Here is an 18,528-nt window from a genome sequence, read left to right on the forward strand (position 1 = left end):
CTGCAAGGTATGTAGCACTGCTTCAGCTGAAGCAGCTTGTTGCGGGTCATCGTATAATTCTGCGAAAAAGTCCGTGGCTGTAGGTCAAAGTACAACAGACAGAAATTCTGGAAGGCCCTGAACTTCCCTCGATCCCCACTGAACCGCTCGGGCATTGGTACTCGAGGTTCTGGCGGAGGCATGGTGAACACTGCTCCAGCGGAAGGTTCTGCGCGGCCCCTGGCCGGAGGAGGATCAACTGGAGCTGATGGTGTGGTTGCTGGCGTGGTTAGGGTCTGAATATGTCCCTCCAGGTGGGTGTAGCTTTCTTGGAGTGTTTTGACAGCTTGGATGAGTGCCGTCATGTGTTGGCATATCTCATCCCAGGGTGAGGGACCTCTTCCCGGCTCAGTCATGGCCGTATGGTTCTGTTATGGACCGACTGGCGGTAGCCTCTAGCGACCCACAGGCCGGAATTTCTCAGGGCGCGGAATCTAAGCCTCAGTCTGCTGTTTCACCAGAGCCCCTGATGGTGGGGATGGACTTGAAGCAGCCTGAGACTAGGTCGCGACCCCCGAGTACAACCAGCTGTGGTAGAGGTGGATTTGCCAGTGGTAGGTAACAAGTGAGAGCCAGATGTGAAGAGGTAGTGTGTAACGTAGTCAGACAGGCCAGGTCGGTAACAGCAGAGGCAGACGGTACAGATCAGCAGGCAAAAGGATAAATGGGTCACAGGCCAGGTTCAGCAACAGGAGGTCAGGTAAACAGGAGAAAGCAGAAGAATGGTCAGACAAGCCAGGGATCAGGGCAGGAGAGAGTCACGATAATCCGGGTCAGGCAGGTTCGGCAACAAAGGCAATCTCAGGTACTAGGAACAGGAACACAGAAATAAGACCATACGGCAATGTGAGCATTGCAAGAGCTGGTTTAAATAGCCCGCCCGGCACTGACAGGCGCGCCTGGCTCCTAGTTCCTGCCAGCACTGTCATTGGTGACAGGCACGCCTGGGTCCTAGTGCCTGCCTGCCTCTATGTCTTGTCGGGATCCTACACATGTGCAGATTCATGCGTCGTGGCGATCTTCTCGTTTCCTGACACACATAGGTTTGATTTTTAGCCTTTTAAACTTGTTGACCATGGGAATATATTTTGCAGTATGTTCACATACACGGTCTTTTTGAAGAACTCCCATTTCTGTGTTGTGTTCATTGATGCCAATATTCCCACACAGTTTAAGTCTTGGAGAGCAGCTCTCAGCCTTGGAAAATTAGCTCTCTTAAAATTGAGCGTTTTTATTTTTCCCGTATTTGCTTGCTGTTTACAGTTAACAATAAATAAAATCATGTTATGGTCACTGCTACCCAGATGTTCTTTTATATGGACATTCATAATAAGCTCTGCATGGTTTGAGATTACCAGGTCCAGCAGAGCATCATTCCTAGTAAAGACCTCTATGAACTGTACCATAAAATTGTCCTGTAGTAGGTTTGTCCTTTAACTGTTCCTGCAGTACCATTACTCCAGTCAATTTGTAGTGGATTGTGATAGACAGTCCACGTTTTATTAGATGATCAGTAAAATGACAATTTTATAGTCTTGCTACTGTCTTTCTTGCCCTTTAAAATCCTTACTCTCTTAAGTAAACAATCAGATATAGGTTGACAGAACAATGATGATAATTAAGATGGCGCCTTCATCCGGAGTCTCACCCTTGGTGACTCATTAGGAGAAAAGTATCTTTTAATGTAAACAACCCCCATAAAAGGGAATGAGTCTCTTTGGGGACAATGATTGGAAGATATCAACATGGATGGAAGAACACGCAGATACCCAGTGGACTTTTCACCCAATCAATGTATATGCTTTGCCTGCATCATAAGCCCTATAAATGATACTGTTAGTTCCTCAATAAAACAGAATTTTAGGAAGTTGGCAAACTGCGAAGTGTCAGTGTCTTACTTCCACGTGCACGTATTCTCATATTAATTTGGCTCACTGGTAGATCACGGTAAATGGTCTGTAAGTGACCTAGTCCAAGACAAATTTCCGGGTAGTTAAAATCCACCATTATTATCACTGTCCCACCCCTTGCAGCCCTTTCGAACTGTGTAAGGAGCTGAGTCTCCACCTCCTCATTAACACTGGGAGGCCTATAACAAACTCCAGTGATTATCTTTGTAGTATGCAACCCCATGTGCAGTTCCACCCATAATACTTTATCTGAGATCACTTCTCACATAGAGACAGACATCACCACCTTTCCTATTTACTCTGTCTCTCTGAAACAGAATATAGTCAAGAATATTAATGGCCCTGTCATGTGAAGAATGAAGCCAAGATTCAGCAATACCAATTAAATCATAGTTCTCTTCATGCACCAAAACTTCCAACTCACCTATTTTGCTTGGCAGACTTCTGGCATTGGTGAACAAACATTTTAATTCATTGACACCTTGTTCACACGTATTTTGCATATTTTTTATTTTCATACAAATGGTACCAATTCCACTGGTTGTTTGTAACATGGGAACCTTCTTATCTGCCATAGCCTTCCCCCCATCTTTCCCCATTCCACCTACCAATAAGTACTGACCCCTGTCTGATCTGTCTACCCAGTTATAATTTCATTCTCCCTCCCCCCTTGATCCTAGTTTAAATACTCCTCCAGCCTTCCCATAAACCTTTCCCCTAGCACAGGAGGCCCCCTTCCATTTAGGTGCAAACCATCTCTAGCATATACCATATTTTTCGCTCCATGAGACGCACTTTTTCCCCCCAAAAAAGGGGGGAAAATGTCAGTGCGTCTTATGGAGCGAATATGGAGCAGCCGGTCCGGTATTTTCGCCGCTGTCACCGTGTCAGAATACCAGGCCGGCCGCTCAGCTCTTCTCTGCAGCAGGACCTTACCTGTTCCTTGGTCCAGCATTGTACAGTCTTCCCGCGCTGGCATCTTTAGTGTGGGCACCTGGCTGTGACAGCCAGGTTCCCACTGCGCATGCGTGAGAAGCGCTGCGCTTTGTGAATGGCCCAGCTTCTTCTGGAACATATGACAGGTCCCAGAAGACGCCGGGCCATTCACAAAGAGCAGTTCTTCAGGTGCATGCGCAGTTGGCACCCAGCTGTCAGCCGGGTGCCCACACTAAAGGGAGGACAACTCGGGGGAAGTGGGAGTGGGTACCTGTCAAATTCAGGTACCCGCTCCCCCTCCCTCCCCAAAGGTCTGCAGTCTCTTGGTCATCCCCTGTACTGTCTGCAGTCTCTTGGTCATCCCCTGCACTGTCTGCAGTCTCTTGGTCATCCCCTGTACTGTCTGCAGTCTCTTGGTCATCCCCCGTACTGTCTGCAGTCTCTGGTCATCCCCTGTACTGTGTTCGCAGTCTCTGGTCAACTCCTGTACTGTGTCTGCAGTCTCTGGTCATTTCCTATACTGTATGCAGTCACTGGTCATCTGTACTGTGTCTGCAGTCTCTGGTCATCTCCTGTACTATGTCTACAGTCTCTGGTCATCTCCTGTACTGTGTCTGCAGTCTCTGGTCATCTCCTGTACTGTGTCCGCAGTCTCTGGTCATCTGTACTGTGTCCGCAGTCTCTGGTCATCTCCTGTACTATGTCTGCAGTCTCTGGTCATCTCCTATACTGTGTCCGCAGTCTCTTGGTCATCCCCTGTATTGTCTACAGTCTCTTGGTCATCCCCTGTACTGTCTGCAGTCTCTGGTCATCTCCTGTACTGTGTCCGCAGTCTCTGGTCATCTCCTGTACTGTGTCTGCAGTCTCTGGTCATCTGTACTGTGTCCGCAGTCTCTGGTCATCTCCTGTTCTGTGTCCGCAGTCTCTAGTCATCCCCTGTACTATGTCTGCAGTCTCTGGTCATCTCCTGTACTATGTCCGCAGTCTCTGGTCATCTCCTGTACTGTGTCTGCAGTCTCTGGTCATTTTCTGTACTATCGCTGCAGTCCATTGGTTCAGAATATTTTTTTTCTTGTTTTTCACCTCTAAACCCGAGGCACGTCTTATGGTCAGGTGTGTCTTATGGAGCGAAAAATACGGTAGGTTGCACCCCAATGAAAAGTCAGCCCAGTGCTCTAGAAACCCAAATCCTTCCCTCTTACACCAGGTCTTCAGCCATGCATTTAGTTCTCTAATCTCCCCCTGTCTTTCCTGAGTTGTGCATGGCACAGGTAATATTTCAGAGAATATCACCTTGGAGGTCCTTCCCTTCAACTTGCAGCCTAGTTCTTTAAATTGATTGTTAAGAAGCCTCCACCTTCCATGTATTCTGTCATTGGTTTCTACATGAACCAAGATGTCTTGGTACTCTCTTAGCATCCAATAACTACAGAGATACAATACATCATGTTCTTTGTGGCCTGACCTTGTTAACTGTATTATCACTTTCAAAGGATACATAGGCGCAGATTTCAGAGCCATGCAGGTCAAGTTACACAGTAGTATCTGTCCACTTGGTAGGCTCTCCAAGGGTAGCCTCTCTCATTATAGCAGCCTCCCCAATGCTGTCTCTCCAGGGTAGCTTCTCCATATGGCAGGTTCTCCAGGGTAATCTCTCCATATGGCAGCTTTCCAAGGTAGCCTCTCCATATGGCAGGGTTTCCTGGGTAGTCTTATCATATGGCAGGCTCTCCAGGGTGGTCTCTCATATGGAAGGGTTTCCAGGGTATTCTCTCCATACGGCAGGCTCTCCAGTGTAGTCTCTTCATATGGCAGGATCCCCAGGGTAGTCTCTCAATATGGGCAGACTCTCTAGGGTAGAATCGCAATATGGCAGGCTTTCCAGGGTAGTTCTTCCCTATATAATACAGTCCAGCAATAATTGAATCCTAATATCTTTAGGGTACAATCACACCAGATGCAGTGGGACTGCGTTGGGCAGGGCAGTTCCACTTCATGACAAGGCAAAATGCCTAGTCTCCTTAAGGACCAGTTTCAAACCATTGCATTACGGTGGTGTGCAGATGGTGTGCAGTGAAAAACAGGATTTTTTTGTTACTCACCATAAAATCCCTTTCTCTGAGTTCATTGAAGGACACAGCTCTTTTATTCTTGACCATAGGGTTTCTAACGCCACCTACAGAAAATAGGCAGAAAACAAAACACCACCTATAGGCAGTGCTATCTGGTATAAACCCCCTCTCTGCAATAGGCAATCCAAATAGCAGTGTAAGAAGATAGAAAAAAAAACTGTCAGTTAACTCAGAGAAAGGGATTTTACAGTGAGTAACAAAAAATCTTGTTTTTTCTTATGCTCATTGACAGACACAGCTCTTCTATTCTTAGCCATAGGGATGTCCCAAAGCAGTGCATCAATGAGGTGTGAGCAAACAAACAAAAAGAAAAACAGGAGCGACCAGGCAAATATGCCAACCACCATACAAAACAAGGAACCCTGTACAACAGTCTGCAAAAACTTTGCGGCCAAACAAGCATCCAAAAATGTGAACATATAAACAGCGAAGTTCAGTAAAATTGTGCACCAATAACCAGGTAGCTACCTTGCAAACTTGAGACATAGACACTAGACACCTGACGTCAGAATGCCCAATAGGAACCAATCGCTCTACAGGAGAATGCTGTGACAGGGAGAGGTGGAGCCTGACACCCAGCAGTAAAATGCTAAACAACTGTCTACCAAACCCCTCAGGAAGTAGCAGCAGAGGAGGCCACCAGGGCATTCCAGGGGCCAGCTATGATCACCAAAAGAGGACAAATCTGAGCTCTGGAAGAAAGCTGTGGCAGACAGGTATACACAAACCACCCAGAGTGCATCCAAGCAGTGTAGAGCAACCTCCTTGGGGTGCATGGTTATGGACACAGAGACAACAGGCCAAAGTCCTCAGCAGGTGGAAATCTGGCACCACCTACTGGATTGCCTATCGCAGAGAGGGGGTTTAGACCAGCTAGGACTGCCCATAGGTGGTGCGCTGTTCTTTTTTTCTGCCTTGTGTCCTACTCATTTAACTAGCACTATAAACACTATGGTCAAGAACAGAAGAGCTGTAACAGTGACTGGAAGAGAAAAAGTACTGCATGTAGTAAATTTTTTCAGCCCAGTGCAGTGTGAGACAATTTACTACCTCGCACCGCTCAGTAGCTGACTAAACGTTATGAAATGTTCATAGAAATAAAAAGTGAAAAGTGTGATGCACCAATATTGGCGTGTCAGCAGCCGGACCACAACGTGAATTAGCCCTTAGTAGTTCAGTAGTGGTCCAAAATTAGTTTATATCAGTTTGTACATCCATCCTCAGTTCAGTTCAGTTTATATCATTTCAGTTCAGTTCAGTTTACATCAGTCTACATCCTATTTTGCATCCTTTTTTTTTTTTTATAATTGTTTCAGAAATCAATCAAAGGTGACAAAAGTATACCCAAAAAAGCCCCTTTCAGACAGATGTTCTTATCAGGTCTGCCTGTTCAGGCAGACCTGATTGGAAGGTCCATTCAGCGATATGGACAGGCGGGTGTAAATGAACTTGTATCAGTACACCTCTGGATCTGATCAGGCCCACTAAAAAAAAAAAAGTGGGAGGGAACTCCATCCTCTTTCGTTTAGGCAAAGTAGATAGGCGGTAGCCAGGTGTAAATGGACAGCAGAGTCTGTTTACTCCCAGCCACCCATAGAGCAGAGTGGGCTGTGCCTATGTTCGCTCTACAGATATGGAGTGTATACAGATGTGCCGTCTGTGTGTGCTGCTCCGATCCACAGGAAATCAGCCCACAGATCCCCTGCTGATTGCACACGTAATCTGCACCCTGTGAAATGAACCAAGATGTGTCCTGCCTAAAAACAGACATAAATGGAACAGATGTAAACAGACAGCATACATTTAAATTTGTTCAGATCAGGGGCGGACTGACCATTCGAGCACTCGGGCACTGCCCGAGGGCCCGGGGTCAGTAGGGGGCCCCATGAAATGCCCCTGGTACCTTTTACAGGCTTTTCTGGGTGTGCTTTGAGTGTGGGCAAGGACACAGGGGCCCCATGATCCCCTATTGCCTGGGGGCCCCATGATTTGTCAGTCCGCCACTGGTTCAGATTGATCTCAATGAAAAATGACTCAGCCTTTTTATGTGCATCCCTGTGCTGGCGTAACACTTATTTCTACTGGGACATGCAGCTGCAAGGACGCAGTCATTGTGTCCTAATATAACATGCAGGTGCGGGTCCCTGAACAAATACAGGGTGCATGAAAGATGCATGTCTGCTCCCCATGTGAATGGGGCCTTAAACCCGCATGGACATGGATGTAGGCAGATGATTATCAGTTTACATCTGCCTACACACAGACATGGATACATCTTAAAAACTGACAGCTATACTGTAGACTGAACATCCATGTGAAAGGGGCCAAGGTTTATTTAACGTAACATTTTTACATACAATGACAAACTTTGGCTGAAACTGTGAGTGGAAGCTGAGATTAAAACAAAAAGGTGAAAAGATACACAGATTTAATACTGTATATTCTGAGGGAGCTGACATTTGCATGTGTTTCCATCATTATAAAGTGTTTAGAATATTACCTACTTTTATTTATTATAGGCAATTATACAGTAATGTCAATTTACGCAGCACTTTACATATATATATTGTACATTCACATCAGTCCCTAACCCTCAAGGGGTGTACAATCTAAGGTCCCTAACTTACATTCATACATACACATACTAGGGCCAATTTAGACAGGATCCAATTAGCCTACCAGCATATCTTTGGAGTGTTGGTGGAAACTGGAGTACCTGGAGGAAACCCACACAGGCAGAGGGAGAACATGCAAACTCCAGGCAGGTGGTGCCATGGTTGGGATTTGAACCAACAACCCTAGTACTGCCAGGCGGAAGTGCTAACCATTTAGCCACTGTGATGCCCAATTTTTATACCCATTTACAAAACACACATCTCTTTGTTTGCTATATCAATATTTTAGAGATGTGAACTCTTATGTTTGTTTATAGTATCTTTTTTATTTGAACTCTTGTGCCAGTAAATTAAAACTGTTGCAGCTGACCAGCTCAATTGTGACATGTTAAATATTACAATCCTTGTTGTTGCTTGAATATTATTTGTTGATACTTCAGACACTCTAGTCTTGTTACAATTAACAACATTATACCCAAACAATGAACTTCACGTATATGTACTTGAAAGCATTTTATTTCTGTTGAAAAAAAAATACCTGTTGGTCCTGCCAGAAATCCCATAAGATGAAAACTTCCTGTGCTGCACTCTTAATAATTACATTGTTCTTGACTATCTCCGAGGGCTACAGAAACACATCCCTCTGTATTATGAAGAACAAGAGCCCATTCACACTTGTGTGACTAGTAATATGACTTTGGGGTCCAAAGTCACATGACAAGTCGCACCCCATGTTTTCCAATGAGTACCATTCATATCAATGTACCATTGGTCAAAGCTAAAGTCGCACCAAAGTCACACTCATTCAAATTTGCATCCAAGTCGCAATAAAGTTGCATCAAAGTCATGTCAAAGTCGCATCAAGTCACACCGTAAAGTCGCAATTAAAATTGTGCGATTTTGAAGTTGTACAAGTGTGGATGGAGCCTAAGGCAGAGGTCGGGCTCTGTAGCCCTATCTTGTTTTTGTTGTTCTGATACAGAAGAATAAGTGAATGTTGTTATCAAATAACTTGAGATATTTCACTAGCAGAATCATAATGTAAAAATTAAGCAAATAGGTTGAAAAAAAGAAAACTAATGCAGCCACCACATGTAAAGAATGCCATGCTTCAACATATTAAAGTGTATCACTCAGCAAAACCTTTTTTTTTAGTTTTGGACGGTGTGAAGAAGATGCTAACTGTATCCCTTTTGGGGTGAATCACCATTCTGTTTGTCCTGATCACTATTGTCACCAAGACAAAAAGTAAGTGGTTTCAAACATTTTAGATTTGTCACTTGAATAAAAGGTAAATGGAAGCCTTCCAATGGGGACACCTGTTCTGGAGGAAAATATGAAGGATTTTCCTTAACGTCTTGTGCGTCTTTGAGAATGGAAGTGAAGAAATGGTATGCATTCAGTGAAAAATAAACTGGCAGGGGATTTAAACATACCCTATTCTGTCTAAAACTAAAAAAAAAGTTTTAGCTGTACATACATTTTAAATGTTAGTTTTTGGGTTTAGATACCCTTTAACTTCTTATTCAATACAGAACAATGAATCTACTCTAGGTTTAAAAAAGCACAGTGTGTGCTCTCTGCATCTGCCACCTATCCTTTTTATTTTATCCTTAATAAATATATTTATTTTTGAGTTCTACGACACTGATTTTTTTTTTGTACATATTGACCTATTTTTGAATTGAGTGCTGGCTGACTACACTGGATTAATGTATTTGAATGATGAACTCCCTGCTGTAACATCTTGAGTGCCTATGGGTGCTTATAGAAGAGTCCAGTGACCATATAAATGCATGACACTACAAGGCAAGTATGTTTATAAAGATCATTCTGGATTTTATTATCCTTGCAAGGTTTAAGTTATTTGTTATAACTGATTAAAAGTGATACTTAAGCTGGGTACTCATGGATCAAAATTCAGCCAGTTCAGCAGGCACAAGCCCAATGCAGTTCTGTGTGTAGCCCTCCCGGAACAACAGAAGCTGATTGTTAACTCAGCTTCTGTCGAAAGGGACTGCTGTAAAACCTTGTTCGATCCATTGCTTGCAGTCAATTGCCCGCAAGCCTGAGCATTGTATTCTGACAGCGTAGAGTCCCTACTGTTAGAATAAAATGTCCTACTGGGGGTATTCCACTGACCGTGTGTACACAGTAGGACAGCATGAGACTCTGTCACTGTGAGAAGATAGGAAAATGTGACACAGGATTCGCATTTAGGGTGAATGCAATGTTCTAGACAAAGAAAGCTGTGGATTTGGCTTTCTCTGGAATGGAACATTCAATCATGCGTCTGAGCTTTGCTTGACTCCTGCAATCAGTAGTAAGCAGGTGTGAGGCGTCCTTATATACAAAGGTCTGAGAACAGCTCATGGCTCCCAGTTTCGATACCACTCCCTGCAGGGGAGATGGAAGGTCTCACTGAGGGTTCAGAGGACCCAGCCAGAAGTCAAGAAACTCAGTTTGAGGAGTCAGGTCAGCTCCTACTGGGGTGTTAGGAGAACCCCAGTCCATACGCCAGAGTTGGGCCATGCAGCAGGGTGCGGTGACTAAAGGATAGAGAGCCAAGTATCCATGAGAATTGGATAACACAGTCTGAGAAACTGGTAAAAGGTACAGCATGGTACTGCCATTGAAGCTGAGCGAGCTCATGAGCCAAGTGGCTCGACATTTTCCAGTGTGTGTATTACAGCTGAAGTTGCAGAAGACCCCCTGCGTGGGAAGTCATTTGTTTGTGAATGTTTGCTTTCTTTGAAATAAAAGTGGGCTACCAAGTCTGTAAAAATAGTTCCTGTCTGCCGTGGACTCACTAAAATAACACATCTACCCTGAGAGCTAACTACCCCATGTCACATTAGATTTAGACTGATAGACACTTAAGCAGTAATAGGCTATCACTGACAGGCAGAGACTGTGATAAGTGTATTTTTCTCTGACATTTGTATTAATTCCTATGCAATCCAAAATAACCACTGTCCCTGAAAACTTTGAAAAAAATAATAAAAAGAGTTTTGACTATAACAGAATATGTAAAATGGAAATCAAAGCCGCAAAAACCGAATGAAAGATTGCAAAAGAGAGTAGGATAAACCCACGAAAATCTTCAAATATAGTAACATTAAAAAGGTCAGGTCTGAGCATGTAGGCCCTTTACTAGATAATTTTGAGTTTGCTACCCAGATTTATTAAATACCTCCTTCAGCTCTGTGTATGCAAGGGAAAATGGGGAAGCTCAAGTGCTTAATGGCTCAAACCTTACATGGTCCAGAAACATTTATTTTAAAATAAAGGTGAATAAAGCACCTGGACCAGATAGTATACACCCAAGGGGCTTCAAAGAGCTGAGCGCTATCAAATCCATTGTTTCTAATTTTTAGTGACTCTTTGAAGACTGGCACTGTACCACTGGATTGGTGTAAGGCCAATGTGGTGCTTGTATTTAAAAGGGATCACAGTCTTTATGAAGTAACTACAGGCTGGTTAGTTTAACTTATAAAGTCAGGAAGATACTGGAGAGCTTAATAAAGGACTGACCATTTAGAAGAGTTTTTGCTAGAAAATAAAATATTAAGCAACACACAGCATGGATTCGCAAAAGACTGAAGTTGCCAAACAAATCTGATTTCTTTTTCTGAGGACGTAAGCAAAAAGGAGTGATTGTAGATGTAATATACGGTACTTGGATTTTGCCAAAGTGTTTGACACAGTTCCCCACATGCGGCTAAAGTGTAAATAAAAGTTTACAGGTTTACAAAATTCCATTTGTAAATGGATAGAAAACTGCCTAAAAGACTGTATTCAAAGAGTGGTGGTAAATAATTCATAACCTGAATGATCTAAAGTTATTAGTGGTGTACCTCAAGGTTCAGTATTGGGACCCTTACTTTTTAATATATTTCTAAATGATATAGGGTCTGCAACAGGGGTGGACTGACCATTCGGGCATTGCCTGAGGGCCTGGGGCCAATAGGGGCCTGGTGAGAGGCTCACTAGGCACAATTCAGTAAGCGATATCTTACCGCATCCGAATATGCGCTAGTATATCGCATAGCTTCCCCCCCAAAGCACCTTGTCCCCATGTTGATGGGGACAAGAGCCTCTTCCCCACAACTCTGGCCGGTGGTTTTGGGGTCTGCGGGTGGGGGACTTACCGGAATCTGGAAGCCCCCTTTAGCATGGCCCCCAGATCCCGGCCCCCCCCCATGTGAATGAGTATGGGGTACATGCTACCCATTCACAAAAAATAAGTGTAATGTGAAAAAAGACAGGAGACATTCTTTGACAAGTCCTTTTATTAAAAGAAGAAAAATAAAAGAATGTCCCCTGAAGTAGATCCAACGTCACTCAGGATGCCCGTCACAGCCGCTGCCAAAAAAAAAAAAAAGAGGGCTTCTCTCCCGACACTAACTCTTGGCCATCTGACTGTTCCGCTGGCTTAACAGTTCTTAAATATGTAAGGAGCGGGACCACCCGGGGACATCACTTGTGTGACCCTGCCCCTTGTGGCATCAGTCGGGGCATGCTGGGTCAATGATTTCACAAGAAGGTGGGGCCATACATGTGATGTCACTAGGTGGCCCCACCCCTTAAATATTTAAGAACTGTCAAGTCAGCGGAGCAGTCAGACGGCAAAGAGTTAGCATCGGGAGAGGAACCCTTTTTTTTTCTGCTTTCCTTAGGTAATAGCAGCGGCAGGCATAGTGATTGACGTTGGATCTACTTTGGGGAACATTTTTTTATTTTGCTTCTTTTAATAAAGGACTCCTGTCTTTTTTCACACTACACTTTTTTTTTTTGTGTAGCAGTACCATGTTGAGGGCATGTGGCCTGGTACGGTTAAAGGGGGGGGGGGCCCCCCGATTTTCCTGACCTGCCAGGCTGCATGCTCGGATAAGGGTCTGGTATGGATCTTGGGGGGGGAACCCATACCATTTCTAAAAAATCTTTGCATGGACGGTTCCCCTCAAAACCCATATTAGACCTGAAGGGCTTGGCATGAATGGAGGGGGGGACCACACTATGTTGTTTTATTATTTTTTAATGCCCTTTCTATGCAGCTGAGCTGCAATATGTAGCTGGGGTGTTGTGTGGGTGGGCTTTGGCTTGAGTGTTTAATTGGACAACTATTTAGCAAATACAGTTTAATGTTGATAAATGAAAAGTTATGAAAGAGGAGGAGAGCAGATGGGGGCATCAATGGTGCAGAAGGATCTGGGGGTTCTGGTAGATCACAAGCTTAACAATGGCATGCAATGCCAAGCTGCGGTTTCTAAAGTGAACAAAATCCTCTCTTGTATTAAAAAAGGTATAGACTCCAGAGAGAGAGATATCATTTTACTCCTTTACAAATCATTAGTAAGAGCTCATCTGGAATATGCAGGTCAGTTTTGGACACCAGTTCACAAAAAGAACATTGGGGAACTGGAGAAAGTACAGAGAAGGGCAACCAAATGGATAAGAGGCATGGAGGATCTCAGCTATGGGGAAAGATTAGATATATATTTATTCTCTCTTGAGAAGAGATTAAGGGGGGGTATGATCAACATGTATAAATACATCAGTGGTTCATATAGTGAACTCGGTGTAGAGTTATTTACTTTAAGGTCATAACAGAGGACAAGGGGGCACTTCTTATGTCTGGAGGAAAAGAGATTTAACCTTCACATATGGAAAGACTTCTTCACAGTGAGAGTTGTGAAAATGTGCAATAGACTCCCTCAAGAACTGGAGCTGGCCAGTGCACTAGATTGTTTTGAAAAAGAGCAGGTATGCATTCTTAAATGCACAAATTATAACTGGATATTAATATTTATAGGTAATAATGGCAGGAGTAGTTGGTCCAGGGAAAATCTGATTGCTTCATGGGGGATCAGGAAGGAATTTGTTTCCCCCACTGGAGCAATTGGGATCATGCTTTATTGTTTGTTTTTTTTCCCTTCTTTTGGATCAACTGTGGGTATAGGATAGTATATATGGAGGTTTTCTATGTGTGTGTTTTTTTTATGAGTTGAACTAGATGAACTAGTGTCCTATTTCAGCAGAACTATGTAACTATCGTCAGCTCCATCTAGTGGCAAAAATGTGATATAGTTTTCTGAATTATCTTGTACCTAAAAGAGAAAATACAGTTTACCACATTTGGGCCACTAGATTGAGCTGGAGAACACAGGATCTAATCTGATAAAAATACAGGGAAAATTTGTCCAGCCTATACAACTTGTGTGATGTTCATCCAATGAATATTCTATAAAAAGACAAAATGTACACAATAAAAACAGTTTTTAAAGGAGACAATAAATAAGTGTATTTTATAGACCTGACTGTGTTTTTTACAAGCCTGATTCTACAACTTCTCAACAAGTACTTACCAAAGCATTCACATCTTCTGATTTAAAAATCAACATACGTATTTCATCGGGGTCTCCATTGAAGATTGCTTGGATAAGGGGAGGCTAATGTAAGGATAAAACAAAAGCAATTTATGCATTAATTTAAATGTATCCAAAGCTATGCATCAGAATACAAAATACAAGAATACAGTATATTAAAAATGTAATAAAGTGAAGTTTAGGATTTAATGCTAAATTCATCAAACTATAACCCTTAGTTTTAGCGACTACTTCAAACTTCATGATCTTAAATTACCTCCTTTTGTAGAAATGACAATGAAAGTAAGGCCTCATGCACACTTGAACTCAAAAACGCTGCTTTTACAAGCATTTGAGTTTTTTTTTTACCTCTAAACGCCCCTCTATGGTAACCTATGGGGCTAATTACTAAAACTGGAGAGTGCAAAATATGCTGCAGCTCTCCATAGAAACCATTCAGTTTCCACATTTCATTGTCAAAGCTTAATTGAACGAGCTGGTTAGAAGCTGATTAGCTATTGTGCACAACTGCACCAAATTCTGTGTGCACCAGTTTTAATAAATCTCCCCCTATATGCCTATGCATGAGTTTAGAGGAGTTTAGAGTTTATCACTTGTGTATTTAGGTGAGCTTTTGTACATGAAAAGCGCTCAAAAGCGCCTAAACGCGCAGAAATGCACATTAACGCTAGGTGCATTTAGGTAAGTTCCCACGTTACTAAAAATATAATAAATGGTGCAGCACTACTAATAATGAACCAGCATTAAATCCACTCAGACAAATGCATGCAGAGGATTAAAATAATCAAAACAGTATGGGTGAATCAACCCCCTTGGTGACAGTATAGAATGACATAATATCTATCACTGGTGTCAAGGTGCAATAATGACACACACTTATTAGGTGACTAAGGGGTGATATAACAGTCCAATTTGAGCACACAGGTGAGGAACTCTTCATACACGTGGATGTGTCATACGTGCCACAGAAATCCCAAACTAGTCTGAGTGCCCCCTCACCTGTATATCCACCGTGACTCGGCCTTACTAAGAGACCGCACTTTGTGACTCCCCCTCCAATGACTCTTGTATTTTTCAATACCCCAAAAAATTAAGGACGAGGGGTCTTTATCATGACACAAAGAAAGAGTCATTGGAGGGGGAGTCACAAAGTGCGGTCTCTTAGTAAGGCCGAGTCGCGGTGGATATACACAATGCATACACAAGCTCCTAAAGGTCTGAATATTGAATTCGACCTGAATGGTTTTATAAGTGATTTTTAAAATATTTTAAAATATTTTATATCTTATATATTTTATTTTAATTGATCTATCTGGCTATTATGAGATATATATAATTTCATTGGTGATATTTTTTGGTATGTTTTTATATAAGTGTAAACTTATGACATGGAGTGTTTACATGGAGTCGAATTTTAGGTTTATACATATATTCTATATATATTTTGTACACATTTTTATCTATATATAGATATATGTATTTTTTAATTATATACTTATTGGTTCTTTTATGCCCCAGTATTTGATTCCATTTAGTGTTTGGGGATGATTGGTGGGTTTTCAATTATAAATAAAACCACCATTATATGTGTTTTTGTAATATACTAGTAGTTACATTCAGTCCCATTGAGACTGAGTAGTAGTGTCTGCATGGGTCGGGACTTCAAGAACATGGCCGCCGTGGGTTGTCTTTTAAGTTGATTGACACCCAGGCAGCCAATATAAATGGGGAGTGAGACTATGGGCGTTCACCCTGATGAAGTCACGTGATATTCGTGACGCAACGCGTTGGTACATCCATTGTCAATTCCGGAACGCGGTGACGTCATATCCGGCGTCCGCTCCATATTGGGACTCCATGAAGCCGTATGTCAGGAGGATAGCTGAAAGTTGTCTGCGGTCGTCTGCCTACATGTGAGTGGGTATTTTTGTTTTTATTCAATAAATTTGACATATTGCACTATGGAGCCTGTTTGATTTATGTCTCTGAGTGGATGATAGAGGTGTTGCCAGAGCGGTGGAGTGCAGGAAGAGGTCTGGCTAAAGCTACCATCATTCTGGTCACATTGAAGGGATCAGCAGGAGATTGCCTGATTACTTGTGGAACGCTGGTTGGCCCTTGAGGTCATTGCAAGGAGGTGAGGGGGCACTCAGACTAGTTTGGGATTTCTGTGGCACGTATGACACATCCACGTGTATGAAGAGTTCCTCACCTGTGTGCTCAAATTGGACTGTTATATCACCCCTTAGTCACCTAATAAGTGTGTGTCATTATTGCACCTTGACACCAGTGATAGATATTATGTCATTCTATACTGTCACCAAGGGGGTTGATTCACCCATACTGTTTTGATTATTTTAATCCTCTGCATGCATTTGTCTGAGTGGATTTAATGCTGGTTCATTATTAGTAGCGCTGCACCATTTATTATATTTTTAGTATATGGTTATTGGTACATAGTAGGTGTTAGCAGCTTTATTACTGTTAGGGCCATCTAAGCGCAGGGGTTTTTTTCATTCGTTTTTTGCATATACAGTAAGTTCCCACGTTAATGCATTCTAATGGTCAGAATTCTGGCCAATAGAATGTATTAATGCCAGACGCAGGAACATGCATAAACATGCCTGAACACACATAAATGCACACAAATAAGCATGCAAAAACACTTTTCTTTTTTCCAAGTTTTTGCTGCTGCTAAACTCCGATATGAAAAAAAAAGCATTAATAGATACAATATGGGTGAAGCCTACGGCTGACCATACACATAGATTGCTATAGTTTTCATTAAATTTTTTTTGTTAAAACCATTTTATTTAATATATTGATAATTGTTAACTTACTTTTTCTTTGTTGGTATTATTATTTCATCCTGATAGCAAATATCATAGCTACAAGGAAGGACATTTCTTACACATGGTGATTCAACTTCAAGTTAAATTCCTTTTTATTAGCTATATAATGTATATAATTTATGTAGCATATTCCAGCATCAGTGTTTCATGCCATGTAATTTATACACAGAATTAGCCGATATGTTACAGTGGTGCATAGCCAGGTGCTGGCTATATCATTATGCCACTGAGGGACATTTACAGATGAGACTATAAATCTTTTTCCCCTAGTGCCCAGTACTGGGACTGCTACATCACTTCCTGTTAGCAGTGTGGATCCAGTTCTTCTGCAAGCAGAGGATCCTGGGACCTGTAGTCCTATAGCCAATACATACTGTATTTCTGAGTGCTGATTGAACTACAACTACCAGAGAGCCTGGGAACGAGAAGGTTGCTGGGAGAGCAGATATATTCTACAGCAAGGAACTGGCTCGCTTTCTTGGGTGCAGAATTCAAATCTGAACACAAGGGGACCACCATTCTTCTCCAGAGACAGATCGTTGGCTACTACTGTGGGACTCTGCACATCAGTTCTGTGCAGCGGTGACGCTGACAGCCACACCGGGATCGCATTAGCTTCTCTGAATGGGAACTGTCACTATCCAGTCTTCAGCTAGTCATCTCTGCTTGCCACGCTGACAGGCTGTCAGGTGGTAACTCTGCACTTCTCTGCCAGTGCCAGTGCCAGTGCAGGAACCCTGTTCCTAGGAGGCTGTGCTGTCCATTGGATTGGTGAGTGGGTGGATGCTCAACCTCTTTCTGTCAGCACTCTGGAGACACTGCATGCTCAGTACCAAGGGATCTTTGCTTTGAGCATTTACCACAGCCTATCTGTTATCTCCATTGAACTACCATTACTCACTACTGAATATAGGCCCCACCATTGCTAGCAGAAGACAACAGCTACTATCACATCAGGAACTTTAAACATCTCAGGACTCAAGTTGCTTTTTCTAGTAAAAGGGACCTCTTCGCATCAAAGCCAATGTTATTCAAATTAGAGTACCTATACCCAGTTTTGTCAGAGTATGTGTTTTTATATATATGTGTGTATATATATATATATATATATATATATATATATATATATATATACAGTGGGGCAAAAAGGTATTTAGTCAGCCACCAATTGTGCAAGTTCTCCCACTTAAAAAGATGAGAGGCCTGTAATTGGCATCATAGGTAGACCTCAACTATGAGAGACAAAATGAGAAAAAAAATCCAGACAATCACATAGGCTGATTTGGAAAGAATTTATTTGCAAATTATGGTGGAAAATAAGTAAAATAAGTATGAAAATGTAAATATTGCATTGTTTACCCCAAGCCTGTCTGCAATCATTACTGTGCAGTGTATAGAGCGACATGATTGCAGAAAATGAATAACAAATAGAAAGACATCTGCTTGATATTCCTGCAGCCATACAGTATATGTGCAGTCTGCACTGATTAACAGGACAGTGTACTGTTAATCAATGCAGACTGCAAGTATATAGCAAAATATTTAGTTAGCTCAATCACAAATTAGCAGTATGAAACAAGAAGGCATAAGGGACTGTTCTAGATGTAAATGCTGATTTTTGTGGGACGGGAAAAGGGTAAAGATTAGTAAACTCA

At 42.4% G+C, this 18,528-nt stretch overlaps 1 protein-coding gene across 1 annotated transcript in view; it reads right to left on the bottom strand.

Moving 5' to 3' along the window:
* ANKRD44 (ankyrin repeat domain 44) overlaps window positions 1–18,528 on the bottom strand; it is a 350,654-nt gene that overhangs the window by 264,965 nt on the left and 67,161 nt on the right. The window contains exon 2 of the mRNA XM_089692691.1: window positions 14,001–14,084. Within this exon, the coding sequence (XP_089548817.1) occupies window positions 14,001–14,084 (84 nt within the window). The remainder of the gene's footprint in view (window positions 1–14,000; window positions 14,085–18,528) is intronic.

This window comes from Staurois parvus, unplaced genomic scaffold (genome assembly GCF_062004578.1).
Source record: "Staurois parvus isolate SC_StPar_1 unplaced genomic scaffold, SC_StPar_1.0 ptg000601l, whole genome shotgun sequence".
Lineage (NCBI taxonomy): Eukaryota > Metazoa > Chordata > Amphibia > Anura > Ranidae > Staurois > Staurois parvus.